This window comes from Indicator indicator, chromosome 38 (assembly GCF_027791375.1).
Source record: "Indicator indicator isolate 239-I01 chromosome 38, UM_Iind_1.1, whole genome shotgun sequence".
Classification (NCBI taxonomy): Eukaryota; Metazoa; Chordata; class Aves; order Piciformes; family Indicatoridae; genus Indicator; species Indicator indicator.
Window position 1 is genome coordinate 2507168 of NC_072047.1, and position 14078 is coordinate 2521245.

Here is a 14078-nt window from a genome sequence, read left to right on the forward strand (position 1 = left end):
TACAGCAAACAGAAGCCATTCAGAGGCTGGGCTGATGGAGCAAAGCCCTCAAATGCTCCCAGACAGCAGACACTGTCACTCAGAGCTGGGCAGGGCTGTCACAGAACAGCAGAAGCGGGTTTACCACCCACAGCCCAACAGAGGAAATGCCACAGTGCTCAGCAGCCTTCCTCACCAGCTTCAGCTCTCCACCTCACCAATAACCTTCACGACCCTCAGCTCCCTCCCTTCCTCCCCCCTCTCTCAGCTGGGAGCTCTGTTCCCGTTCAGGCTGCAGGATGCTAAACCCTCTCCACGTAGCTTTAGCCTTCAGGATCAAAACTGGCTTAGAAGTCTACCCTCTAACTGCACTGCTCGGGGGGAAGGAAGACAACAGCTGTGAGCTGCTCAGGAAAGCCTCCACCCACAGGCGGTGCTGCTGCTGCTGTCACTGCTGCTGCTGCTCTCCCAGCCCCAGGAAGCTGAGAAACGCTGCTGCTGCTCCTGCTGCTGTTACTGCTGCTGCTGTTACTGCTCTCCCAGCCCCAGGAAGCTGAGAAACGCTGCTGCTGTTACTGCTCCTGCTGCTGCTGCTGCTGCTGCTCCTCCCGCAGCCCCAGGCAGCCAGGAAACGCTGCTGCTGCTGCCGCCCTCTAGTGTCCACATCCAGCACTACACCTTCCCAACGGCCCCAGTGCACCGCCCCAGGCTCGCAGCAAAGCTTCCAGCTGGGTTCTGTGCCGTGCTAACTACAACTCGAGAGGTACAAAAGGCTTAGAGCCTTTGAGGAGGCGCAGGAGGCTAAAGACCCACACGTGAAAAAGTCTCACGACAAGGAGCAGGACACTTGCGTGAAGCTCATCAGTGCTGCAGCTGCTCCTGCTGACTGCCTCAGGACCCAGCACTGCACTGCCAGGGACTTGGGCAGATGTTGGCAATGGGCAGAGAGAATCCAGCAGAGCACCACGCTGGTCTGACCCCACAGGGCAAACTACTCTTCAAGGACTACCTAAACCCCTGGCACTTCCACACCTGTTCCCAGTCTGGCTGTGCCCTGCAAGGTGCCCTCACTTTGCCCAGCTGAACTGTCATGAACCACAGACTGAACTCTCTCCAAGCAAGACAGAAGCAGCTTACTACTCCCCTTCAGCCTTCAGCTTGGACCAATGCCTTCTAAATCAGCAGAAAATAAATCCCTGCTCAATGCAAACTGGAGGGCAGCAGTCTCCACAGCTAGCCCAGGAAAGCCTCTACCTACACCATGGGCATGAACCAACTGCAATCCTCACCTGGCTCTGTTGTGGCCTCCCCACTCCTGCCAGCTGCCAGCCACTTCTCCAGCTGCCCACACATGGTGCAAAGGGAGCCTTCCTCTCCACAACCTCTGCTGTTTTACATCTGCAGCTCCAAACTTCAGCCCTGGGGGTGGGGGGATGATGCAGAGCTTACTGCAGGGAGTCCTGAAGACATGGAGGAGAGAGGCTGGGGGCTGCCAGGGTATTTACAGAGGTGCACTCAGGCTGGCTGGGGGTGAACGAAGCAGTGGCAGGGTCAGAACCTGGAGCATGGCTTTTAGGTGGTTTATTCTCCATCAATGCTTAGCTTGCAGCATGTCTGTGTGGAAAGTTAGTGCCAGCAAGTGGTTGAAAACAGCAAAGCACTTCTGTAATTCTCTGTCACCTTTCCCTGTCACTCATTCCCCAGGTTAAAATAAAGTTTCTCTCTCTCTCTCTCATGCACAAACTATGGAAAGAAGCAAAATCAGAGTCAACTTTGTGTTTGGGAAGCTTCTTCACTATCTGATCACCAAAAAAGAAAAAGGGGAAAAGCTTTACAATCTTGAGGGCTCTCCTTCTTAAATAATACAAAAGTATGACAAAGGACTTGGGGGAAAGTTGCAGCTCTCTAAGTACAAACTATTCATGACAAGATTCAGGAAGCAGAGCAGGACAGAAGCCTGCAGGTGAAATGAACCCAGAGTGAAATGCAACACAGACCATGACAGCAGCACTGACATCTACAACTCAAGTAACAAACAAGGTGACAGACATGATCCCTGAAAGAAAAACACAAAATACCCAGCTGGGGAGGGGGGGAGGGGCTGCAGCCTCCACCCCCAGCAACCTTCAGAAAAGAAACCAAAGTTGGAAACTGCTCCCTCCCCCCTCCCCCTAAATTCATTCAACTATCCCAGTGTGGGGTTTCCAACCCTGGAGAAATGAACAACTGTGGTTCAGTGCTTCTTAAAGGTAATTTGATGGGGGGTGAGGGGAGTGGGAGGAGGAAGAAAATGAACCAAATTCTTTCAAGGGTTGTTCTTACTTGGCAGGAATTATCCAAGGAAACTTCCATGTTCTTTAGAACCTTTTCACTTGGTTTGGGTTTGAAGCAATTTGAACCTCCCACATTCTCACCAGTTCCTTCACTCCTTGTCCCCAGCCTACTTCTGGTTTAATTATTTCATTATCAAGCTCTTATCTGCCAAAAGATCAGCTGTAAGGGTGAGGGGGGAGGGAATGTGAGAGGCACTGCAAGAGCCAGCAAGTGCCCAGAGATGGAGGTGCCAGTGGACTGGGACAAGATCCTCCTCCACCCAACAGAGCCTCTGCAAGGAGGCTGCACACAGACATCAGTGTGGCTGCCTGGGACAAGGAGCATCACAGTCAGAGCTACCAGGGCAGGAAATGATGGTCCCCAGAGCTGCCATGGTGAGCACAGCCTGGCACCAGGGCCAGGGCAGCTGGGCAGCTCCCCACGCAGGGCAGCACCTCCTGCACCCAGACACTGAGAGGGAACCTCCAGCTCTGCCCATGGGCACCCAAGGTTCAGAGCAGACCAGGAGGACATCTGCAACCTCTTCCTTCACCCAACAGTTCTTCCAAACCTCACCTCCTTGCCAGCTATGAAGCCCAGACTCACTCCTTTGAACCAAAGCTCTATAAATAGATCATTGAAAAAAAAAATAAAAACCAAACACAAATGCAAACATTTACCAAGAGAGGAAGAAAAGTTACAGTGAAATGAGGCCTTGTTATTGTCTTAAACCAGGCAAGCCAGGAAGCTCCTGCAGGAGGCTTGTCTGCTTTCAGTCCTGATCCACCACCCAGCTGCCTATGCATCCTCCAGGCTGCCCAGCATCCCCTTGTCCACCAGGTGTGCTTTGAGGGTGTTGAAGATGTGCAGCTGCTGGTCTGGCCTCAAGGTCAAGAACTGCTGGATGAGTTTGCTTGGGTTGGGACCCCTGGAAGACAAAATCCTCATGATCAGAGGGGCTGGAGAAGCTTCGCTCCAGTAACAGGCAGAGGGAGTTGGGGTTGTTCAGCCTGGAGGAGAGAAGCCTCCAAAGGAGACCTCAGAGCAGCCTTACAGCACCTGAAAGGGGTCCAGGAGAGCTGGGGAGGGACTTTGGACAAGGGCTGGGAGTTACAGGGTGAGGGACAATGGCTTTGAGCTGGGAGAGAGGAGACTGAGACTGGAGAGGAGGAAGAAATTCTTGAGAGTGAGGGTGGGGAGAGACTGGCACAGGTTGCCCAGGGAGGCTGTGGAGACTCCAAGCCTGGAGGAGCTCAAGGCCAGACTGGATGGGATTTGAGCGACCTGGGCTGGTGGGAGGTGTCCCTGCCCATGGCAGGGGATGGAACTGGATGAGCTTTCAGGTCCCTTCCACCCCAACCCTTTCCAGGACTCTATGATTATCCATGAGTCAGGCTGCTGAATCTCCATCACTGGGAACCCAACTTCACCAAAGCTGCAGCCAGTTCCCCAGTTCTGCTCAGGGAGCTTCACTCCATTGGAGCTGTGGAAATGCATCCAAAAGGCACAGGATGCTCAACTGGCAACAGCAACAAAAAAACAACCCTGAAGCCCACTCTGTCTCCAGAGGGTTGTGGCATTTTCCCTCAGCAGCAGATGCTCCCTCTGGAAAACCAAAGCAGCCACACCAAGGCAGCTCCTCAGCTCCTTCAGTGCATCCTCCAGGCACCTCCAGGCTTCCCTCTCCATGCCTGGCTGCAGGACCCTTGGCAATGCTACCAAGTAAGAGTTTTCTGCTGGCTGGACACTGGGAACCCTGCTCAGGATTCACAGGGATGCAGAAGTTCATGGAGGAGTTTCAGAGGGACTGGAATGATTGAGGACTGGGAAAGGAAGAAGGCTGTTTCCAGCTCTGCATGACCCTGCTCAAAGATCCTAACCCCAGGCACTGGTGAGGGATCATCTGGAATCCTGGGGTCAGTTTTGGGCTCCTCACTGCAGAAAGGACATTGAGGGCTGGAGCAGATCCAGAGAAGGGCAACAAAGCTGGGGAAGGGTCTGGAGAACAGGGCTGGGAAGGAGCTGGGGGAGCTGGGGGTGTTGAGCCTGGATGAGAGGAGGCTGAGGGGAGAGCTTCTGGCTCTCTACACCTCCCTGAAAGGAGGTTGGAGCCAGGTGGGGGTTGGGCTCTGCTCCCTAGTCTCAGGTGATAGAAGGAGAAGAAATGGCCTGGAATTGTGTCAGGGGAGGGTTAGGTTGGAGATGAGGAAAAATTGCTTTGCTGCAGGAGTGGTCAGGGATTGGCACAGGCTGCCCAGGGAGGTGGTGGAGTCCCCATCCCTGGAGGTGTTCTGGAAACCTGTGGCCATGGCAGCTGGGGCCATGGCTGGGTGGCCAGGGTGGTGCTGGGTTGATGCTGGACTGCATGACCTCGGCTGATCTCAGAGAGCTCGTGCAACCAAACCAATTCTCTGATTCTTCCAGCCTCCATCTCCTCTCTGTTTTGCATTTCCAGAGGTCACTCTGAGGGGTTGACAGCTGCCCCTTGTGCCAGCCTGTGCACCCTGGAGCCTGCAGAGCCCCCAGCAGTACCTGATGAAGCTTGCGATGTAGACGTTCACGAAGGTGGCCATCAGGTACTGGCAGTCGAAGCGATCCATGATGCCTCCATGCCCTGGGATGGTGTTGGCAAAGTCCTGTGCAGAGCAGAAGGGGTTGCAGTGAGCAGTTCCAAACACCTGTGCCTGCTTCTGCACCTCACAGCCCTGCTCTAATTCTTCCCAGCAGGCAAAAGTCAAGGCTCAGACGACTCTGACTCTCTTCCTGGTTTCTCCTCCAGGGAGGCTACCAGTGCCTGAGGGCCATCAAGGCTTAGCTCAGATCTGTCACCCAAGGGTCAGGGCAGGCTAATGTTTATCTCCTGCAGCCCTGCCCTGCCTTCCAAGGCATCTCAGCTGAAGTTTATGCATCAGGCCAGCCTGCAAGACATCAAGGGAAGCCCCAGATTGCAAAACTTCCTGACTGGGTCTTTCTTCCTCTGCCTCAAGTTCTGCCCCAAAGCAGGGTTTAGAAAGTCAGAGCTGACACTTCAAGGTCTCTCCTCCCACTCAATCAAAGCCACCAGGACCTGGCTCCAGCACTTGATCTGTGAGCAAACACAGTTCCCCTCCCTTCCCTGCCACTCCTTGGAGCACAGGCAGTGGCACCAACCACTCACTCTCTGCTTTCTTGTGGTGGGTTGGAATCACCCCCCCAAGAATAACACTTCCTAGGCATCAGCCTAAAACTGCCACATTTCTGAAGAGAGAAATGACCTTCCCCATCCTCACCTTGATTTTGAAGGCCCTTTTAAAGCCACTGGCAAAGAAGCCTCCGAAGGGCCCAATGAGGGAGGCGAAAGTGGAGAGGGCGATGCTGTGGATCTGGAAGGGATACATCCGGAGGGTCTGCTGCAGGAGACACAGGGCAGGGAAGGAGTTTCAAGGAGAATAGCAATGTCCACTGCCTGCCCTTCCTTCTCTGCTCTCCAGGCTTTAGGTCAGGAGCTTTTCACAGATTTATACATTCACAGAATACAGCAGGGTGGAAAGGACCCTCCGAGGGTGTCGTGTCCAACCCCCTGCACTCAGCAGGGACATCTCCAGCTGGATCAGGCTGCCCAGGGACACAGCCAGGATGAGCTTGAATGTCTGCAGGGATGGGGCCTCAACCACCTCCCTGGGCAGCCTGTCCCAGGGTCTCACCACCCTCACTGTGCACAACTCCCTCCTGATGTCCAACCTAACTCTGCCCTGCTCCAGTTTCAAACCATTGTCCCTGGGCCTATCCCCACAGCCCCTTCTGAACAGTCCCTCCCCAGCCTGACTGCAGGTCCCCTGCAGAGAGTGAAATGCAGCTCCAAGGTCTGCCTGAAGCCTTCTCTTCCCTTTGCCCCAACTCTCCCAGCCTGTCCCCACAACAGAGCTTCTCCAGCTCTCTGATCCTCTTTGTGACCTCCTCTGGACCCTCTCCATCAGCTCCAGGTCTCTCTTGTGTTGGGGGTCCCACAGCTGGACACAGCACTGCAGGTGAGGTCTCAGAGCAGAGCAGAGGGGCAGGATCCTCTCTCTCTACCTGCTGGCCACACTGCTTTGGATGGAGCCCAGGCTGCCAGCAGCCTTCAAGTCAGTTAATATCCCACCAGACTTGGGGACAACTCCTTTGGGCCTTCCACCACCATGGAGCACCACCAAATTCCTCCTTTTTATGGCTGTTCCTTCAAAAGCCATCAAAATAAAGCCCTGACCTCTGTCCTCAGCATCCCTGTCCCAATAAATAAGATTCAATAGAGAGGGAAGAGTCCTACCCAGCCCACCACAGACTGCAGCACCAGGGGGATGTTATACTCCTGCAGCTGGAAGAGCTCAGAGGGCTCACAGTCCACGGTGAAGCTGTTGGTGTCGTTGTTGAACTCCACTGGGCAGGTGAAGCAGCGGTACCCAGACATGACATAGGACAGCTGCAAGAGAGGGCAGAGGAGAGGCAGCAGGGGGAAGCAGAGAATCTGTCCTGAGCAGTGCAGCAGAGCCAGTCTGAAGGGAAAAGGCCACTCAAGGAGACAGGAGCCATGCTCCCAAGCCTGATTAAGAAGATTACTCTCCTGAGAAGCAGTAATTGGCTAAAGCCAGAGGAAGCATTTTGCTTCAGTCACTGCCTCTGCTCAGCAGGCTGGCAGCAGAGCCCCACAGGGACAGGCTGGGACTGGCTGCACCACTGGGCTGGGAGGATGGAAACAACCAGCCACAGAGATCACCCCAGAAACATGAGAGTGTCCCAAGAGGGAAGCAGAATCACAGAATCATCTGGGGGGAAAAGACCTTGAAAATCATTGAGTCCAATCTTTCTCTACCTGTACCAAGGCTGGGGCTAAACCCTGTCCCTCAGCACCACAGTGCTGTGGCTTTGAAACCCCTCCAGGGATGGGGATTCAACCACCTCCCTGGGCAGCCTGGGGCAGAAGCCTTCCAGTGAAGAAGTTTCTGCTAGTGTCCAGCCTAAACCTCCCTTGGTGCAACTTGAGGCCGTTTATGCACCCAGCCCTTGCAGTGCTGCACAGCATTCACCCAGCAGCAGCAGGAAGAGCATTTCAAGGGTGATTGTAATGAACAGTGGCTAAGAGGGACTCAAAACCTTCTCCAGAACTCTGCTCCACCTGCACAGCTGTACACAGAACACAGCCATGGACCAGGCCAGCTCCTGGTCAGTAAGCAAAGTGTGAGGTCTCTGACAGGAGCTGGGAGAGCTGAAAGCTTGACTGCACTTTTTAGACCCAAAGCTATCACCCTGGGAAGGGCAAAGCCCAAGGAAAGCAGCAGCACTCTGCTGTCACTCACCAACAATCCAAACAAAACAGTGGCAAAGAATCCTCCAATGAAACCCTCCCAGGTCTTCTTCGGGGAGAGCTGCCAGAGGAGAGAGAAGGTCATCACAAACCAGGCCTCACCACACACCCACACAGCCCTTCCTCACCTGGAACTGCTGAGGCAAACACAAACTGGTGCCAGTAACCAACAAAGAGAAGCTGGGTCAGAAGCTGACCCAGGATCAGAGGATGGTAGGGGCTGGAAGGGAGCTCTAGAGATGATGGAGTCCAAACCCTGACACTGACATTGGTCTGAAATGGTTTGCTGGACTTCACAGCCTCCAGGGCTGGGAGGCACCAAGCTGAGTGTAGAAGTTTGCTTCAGACCCACCACGACCCAGAGGAGTGGAGATGAGGGAACACAGGACTGAGACCCAAAGGAGCCAGACTGGGTGGTGACACAAACCTTGATGAGTGGTGTGCGGCCGAAGAAGAAGCCAAACATGTAGGCCATGATGTCATTGCAGATGACACAGGAGATGGGGACAATGAACCTGGATGGGAGAAGAGCCAAGATCAGACAACTCCAAGACCCCACAGAAGATTCCCAGCATAGTGTGGGTTGAAAGGGAGCTCTGGAGCTCAGCCAGTCCAAGCCCCCTGCTCCAGCAGGGCACCCACAGCAGCTTGATCAGCAGCACAATGCCCAGGGTGGGTTGGAAGCTCTCCACACAAGGACACTCCACAACCTCTCTGGGCAGCCTGCTCCAGCCCTCCAGCACCCTCACAACAAACAACTTTCTCCTCCTCTTCACATGCAACCTCCTGGGTGCCACTTTGTGCCCCTTGCCCCATCCCTGAGCACCACTGAGCAGAGTCTGGCCCCAGCCTCTTGCCCCCTACCCACAGCTCCTTTAGCTCTTGCTGAGCATTGCTCAGCTCCCCTCTGGGGCTGCTCTTCTGCAGGCTCTCAGCCCCAGGGCTCTCAGCCTTTGCTCCTCCCAGAGCTGCTCCAGGCCCCTCAGCAGCTTCCCAGCCTGCCCTGGACTCTATCCAGCACTCCCCTGTCCCTCTGCAACTGGGGAGCCCAGAACTGGGTTCTGTATTCCACGGCAGAGGAGAGGACACCTCCAGGGATGAGATGTCCACCACCTCTCTGTGCATCCTGCTCCAGTGTCTCACCACCCTCCTAATAATGAACTTCTTCCTAATGTCCAACCTAAATCTTAGAAGGGCCTGGCACTGCCTGGCAGGTCCCTGCACCCCACAGCAGGTTTCAGCTGCTCCTTCATAGCAACTCTCTGCACTGCTCCAGGAGCACAGAGCAAGTCCTCAGTGGCTGAGGTTTCACTCAAAGTTTTCATTTCCTGTTCTGAGCCAGGTTGGTTCCCCTCTGGAAGCATCTTCTCCTTGGCCATTTGCTTTGTCAAAAGAACACAGCTGGCACTCCAAACCCAGGCTGCAGACCCCCCTGAGATGCAGGGCAACTCTGGGACTTTCTGGCTGTGCCTAGAAATTTTTCCACAGATCTCGAACAGAAAGTAGTAGAATGTAAATAACTCCCCCCTGGATGCACAAAGGAGAATGGTGATGAGGTCTAAGTCAGAGAATCACAGAATTGTCAGGGCTGGAATGGAGCTCAAGGCTCAGCCAGTCCCAACCCCCTGCCATGGGCAGGGACACCTCACACCACAGCAGGTTGCTCACAGCCACCTCCAGCCTGGCTGCAAAAACCTCCAGGGATGAGGCTTCCACCACCTCCCTGGGCAACCTCTGCCAGTCTCTCACCACCCTCCTGGGGAACAACTTCTTCCTAACATCCAATCTCAATCTCCCCACTTCTAGTTTTGCTCCATCCCCCCCAGTCCTATCATTCCTGACACCCTCAAAAGTCCCTCCCCAGCTTTCCTGGAGCCCCCTTCAGATCCTGGAAGGCCACAAGAAGCTCTCCTGGGAGTCTTCTGCTCTCCAGCCTGACCAGCCCCCAATAATCCCATTGGACAGAAGCCTCACATAAAGGTTAGTCTGACCAACTAACTTTCTCTCTTCGAGGCTAACTTCTGGCTTTGCTGACCTTGAGTGTGTTCTGGTTGTGGTTAAGTAACTAACAGCAACTCTCTGCTCTTGCTCCTGTCCCATGTGTACAAGGGGGAGGGAAGGGAGCAGGGGGAGGGGGGAAGCTATTAGCAGCCCCCTGGCTTGTCCAGGGGAGTGGTCCTTGTGCTGTTTACAAATGGTAAATACCTGCCAAGACTGCAGATTGTGTTTTTTGTCCATACTCAGTGCATTCCATGGCTCAGGTTGTAGCTTTGCTTGTAAACACAGCTTCAGTTGCTTCCACTCAGCTGCTCTGGTACCAATTCATTTTGTCATGTGGTGGGTTGAAAATTCCTTCCCCCCTCTCCTCCAACATGAACTTTGCCAGAGCAGCTCAGCTGGAAACTGGAAGCTGTATTTACAAGCAGAACTACAAGCTACAGTGGAATGCAAAGGATGTGTCCCACAGATACAATATTTACAGGGATTTGCAATTAACAAACAGCACAAGGACCTCCCTGGCCAAAGACCAGGGGAGCTGTGACAGCTTCTCCCTCCCTGCCACCCCCTTACCCTCCTGTACACAAGGGACAAGAGCCAAAAGCAGAGAAGTTAACACCAGGCAAGCAATGCAGCAAGGTAGGCAAAGCCTTTACAGCCTCACAGCACATCAGAGGTTGGAAGGGAGCTCCTGAGATCAGCCAGTCCAACCCCTCTGCCAGAGCAGGATCCCCCAGGGCAGGAATGCATCCAGGTGGGTTTGGAAAGTCTCCAACCCCTCTGGGCAGCCTGCTCCAGGGCTCTGTCACCCTCCCTGGAAAGAAGTTTCTCCTCATGTTGAGGTGAAATCCTCTATGGTCAAGTTTGAACCCATTGTTCCTTGGCTCAGCACTGTGAATTACTGTCTCCCCAAGAAGAGAGAGAGAAATTGTTTTGGGAACCAAATCCTATGGGAGATATCTCTCCAGTGGAATTGTTTACAATTATTTTCCTTTTCACACCCAAGAGTGATTTATTTACATTTTACCACTTTCTGCTCAAGAGCTGTGAAAAGTATAAAGGCACAGCCTAAAACCACCACACGGAGGGGAGGAGGGAAGGGGAATTTTCAACCCACCACAGCAACTCACCAGATCATCCCTTCAAAGAGGTTGTGAATGATGAGGTGTGACTGGGTGACCACGATCAGCAGTGTCACATGGGTCCATCCAAACTGCAAGAGAAGACAGATTGAAGCCCACCCTGCCCACACACAGCCCACAGCCCACCCTGCCCATAGGCAGCTCTGGCAGCAGTCTGAAGCTCTTAGCTCCCCCCAGCCCCAGGAGGGCTCCTGCAGAAGGGCACTGCCAGCATTCTCCCTCATCAGTACAAGGAGGGAGTCAGGAAGGGCAGGGAACAGTCACCCACAGTAATTTTTGGGCTTGTTCTGCTCGAGCCCAGAGGTGACCTCCACTGGGAAGACTCAGAAATCACAGAAATCATTGAATGGAAGTGGTTGGAAGGGACCTCTGGAGAGCTTTGAGTCGAACCCCCCTGCCAGAGCAAGATCACCCAGGGCAGCTCCCACAAGAACTCATCCAGGAGGGGTTGGAAGCTCTCCACAACCTCTCTGGGCAGCCTGCTCCAGGCCTCCAGCACCCTCACACCAAAGAAATTTCTCCTTATGTCAAGGGGGAACCTCCTGGGTTCCATTGTCAATGTGGCTCCAACTGTTTTCAGCCCACCCCTACCCCACACACCTCAATGTTCCCTGACTGGGTTGGGTTGGGATGGATCTCAAAGCTCATCCAGTTCCAAGCCCCTGCCATGGGCAGGGACACCTCCCACCAGCCCAGCTTGCTCAAGACCTCATCCAGCCTGGCTTTGAACACCTCCAGGCAGGAGACATCCACAAGCTCCCTGGGCAACCTGTGCCAGTCTCTCCCCACCCTCACTGCAAAGGTTTTCATCCCTCCCCCTCAGCCTTCTGACTCTGTAAGAGGAGGAGAGGACTGAGAGAGACCCAGGCTCGGTGTGCTGACACAAGCAGTGTCTTCCTGACACCTGGGAACAGGGGACAGAGCCAATTAACCCTGGTGCTGATCTACCCTCAGAACAAGGGTCAAGGAGCTTTGTGCTCTCCTCTCAGCCTGCAAGACGTTTCTGAAGAGCTTCCACCATGCAGAGAGAAGAGGATCCATGTGTGCATGGAGGTCCAGGCAGAGCCAGCTCACCAAGGACCCACTCTGCCCACAGGAAGTTTGCTCCCAGGCAGCAATGTGCACAAAGCCAAAAGAGAAGCTGCTCCTGACACTTTGTGCTCTACACAACATTTCCAAGCAGCCTTCATTGTGCCTTCTGGGAGCAGCTGGGAGCAGCCAGGCCTTGCCTTTCACCTACCATGTAGAACTGGAGGCGATAATGCTTCTTCACCAGGCTCAGGACAAACATGCAGAAACCTGGAGAGGGACAGAAGAGAAGGAAATGGTGGGAATGGATCTGCAGCAGCAGAAAGTCCTGCAGAGCTCCTCAGGACTTCACCTGAGTAAAGCAGCAAAGCAGAGTGATAAAGTACTGCCTGTGGAGCCACAAAATACCACTGCCTACAGGGAACACTGGGAGAGGGGAATCCTAGAATGGCTGAGGCTGGAAGGCAGCTCAGAGATCATCTCCAACCCCTGCCATGGACAGTGACACCTCTCAACTGGACCTCTCACCCTGCTGCTCAGCACCAATCATCCCATCCCATCCCATCCCATCCCATCCCATCCCATCCCATCCCATCCCATCCCATCCCATCCCATCCCATCCCATCCTCCTGCTGCTCAGCACCAAGTACCTCTCCAGTGACAAGCATCACTGCCAGCACTTCACTGCAAGCAAACAGCTTTGGAAGCAGAGACACAGAATCAGAGAATCCCAGAAGGGCTCAGGCTGGAGGGGACCTCAGAGATCATCTCCTCCAACCCTCTGCCATGCCCAGGGACACCTCTCAACTAGATTCAGCTGCTCAAGGCCTCATCCAGCCTGGCCCTGAGCACCTCCAGGCAGGAGGCATCCATAGCCTCCCTGGGCAGCCTGTGCCAGACTCTCACCACCCTCACACTCAACAACTTCTTCCTCAGCTCCACTCTAACCCTGCTCTGCCTCAGCTTCAAACCATTCCCCCTTGGCCTGGCTCTGGACACCCTCAGCAAAAGTCTCTCTGCAGCCTTCCTGCAGGATCCCTTCAGGTCCTGGCAGGCAGCTCTGAGGTGCCCCTGGAGCCTTCTTCTCTCCAGGCTGCACACCCCCAGCTCCCTCAGCCTGTGCTCACAGCAGAGCTGCTCCAGCCCTTGCATCATCTTTGTGGCCTCCTCTGGCCTCACTCCACAGCTCTGTGTCCTTCCTGTGCTGGGGACAGCAGAGCTGGAGGCAGGATTGGAGGTGAACCACCAGCCCTGGCTGCCCCATACAGATTATGGAGCCTTCCTCTACAGGGCCTCACCTAAGAGATTCTCCACCACTGCTCAAACCATGCAGCCAGGTTACAGAGATAAGCTGCTATGGATAATGCTTTGGGCACCAGGCTCAGGAGAAGAGGAGCTGAAGGAGATCCTTCCCTCCAGCCCAGCCAAGAGTGCCCAGGGTGGTTTCTACCTGTCAAGTAGAGGGCGAAGGAAATGAAGCGATGATATTTGCTGAGGATTCTCAGGGGCTCCTCTCTCTGCACCAGGGTGAAGAAATAATCTGTCACAGTCTCTCCATAGAAGAAGTAGTTGGCACAGAGCAGGAAGTACCTGTGGAGGAGGCAGATGCTCATTAGCAGGAACCCTTAAAAGGCTTCTGGAGAAACACAGCAAGTGACTGATCCCTGAGGAGCCTGCACTGCTCTGCTACATGGCAGGAGGCTCTCTGCAAGTGACAGAAATTTATTGCCCCCAGTTTAGAAATGTCACCTTCATGTGACCCAGAAGGGCAGCAGCAGCCTGGCCTGGGGCAGCAATGCTGTGGGCAGCAGCAGCAGGGCAGGGATTGTGCCCCTGGGCTGGGCACTGGGGAGGCCACAGCTTGAGTGCTGGGGGCTGGGCTGGGCTCCTGGCTCCAAGAAGGACCTTGAGGGCTGGAGCAGGGGCAGAGAAGGGCAAGAAAGGTGGGGAAGGGTCTGGAGAAGAGGGCTGGGGAGGAGCAGCTGAGGGAACTAAGATTGTTTAGCCTGCAGGAGGCTGAGGGGAGACCTCACTGCTCTCTACAGCTCCCTGAAAGGAGCTTGGAGGAAGTTGAGGGTTGGTCTTTTCTCCTTAGTCTAAGGTGATAAAAGGAGAGCAAATGGCCTGGAATTGTGCCAGGGGAGGGTTAGGTTGGAGATGAGGAAAAATTTCTTTGCTGAAAGAGTGGTCAGGGATTGGCACAGGCTGCCCAGGGAGGTGGTGGAGTCCCCATCCCTGGAGGTGTTCAAGAAGGCCATGGCACCTGGGGCCAGGGTTTGGTGGCTGTGGTGGTGCTG

The 14078-nt window shown here is 54.5% G+C and overlaps 1 protein-coding gene across 1 annotated transcript in view; it reads right to left on the reverse strand.

Annotated features, from left to right (window-relative positions):
- Window positions 1-2927: 2927 nt before the first annotated feature.
- CDS2 (CDP-diacylglycerol synthase 2) overlaps window positions 2928-14078 on the reverse strand; it is a 34955-nt gene continuing 23804 nt past the window's right edge. The window contains exons 5-13 of the mRNA XM_054396660.1: window positions 13232-13371; window positions 11993-12051; window positions 10741-10823; window positions 8040-8127; window positions 7605-7673; window positions 6578-6730; window positions 5562-5681; window positions 4825-4928; window positions 2928-3220 (exon numbers count right to left, since the gene is read on the reverse strand). Coding sequence (XP_054252635.1) covers window positions 3091-3220; window positions 4825-4928; window positions 5562-5681; window positions 6578-6730; window positions 7605-7673; window positions 8040-8127; window positions 10741-10823; window positions 11993-12051; window positions 13232-13371 — 946 coding nt within the window. The 3' untranslated portion in view covers window positions 2928-3090. The remainder of the gene's footprint in view (window positions 3221-4824; window positions 4929-5561; window positions 5682-6577; window positions 6731-7604; window positions 7674-8039; window positions 8128-10740; window positions 10824-11992; window positions 12052-13231; window positions 13372-14078) is intronic.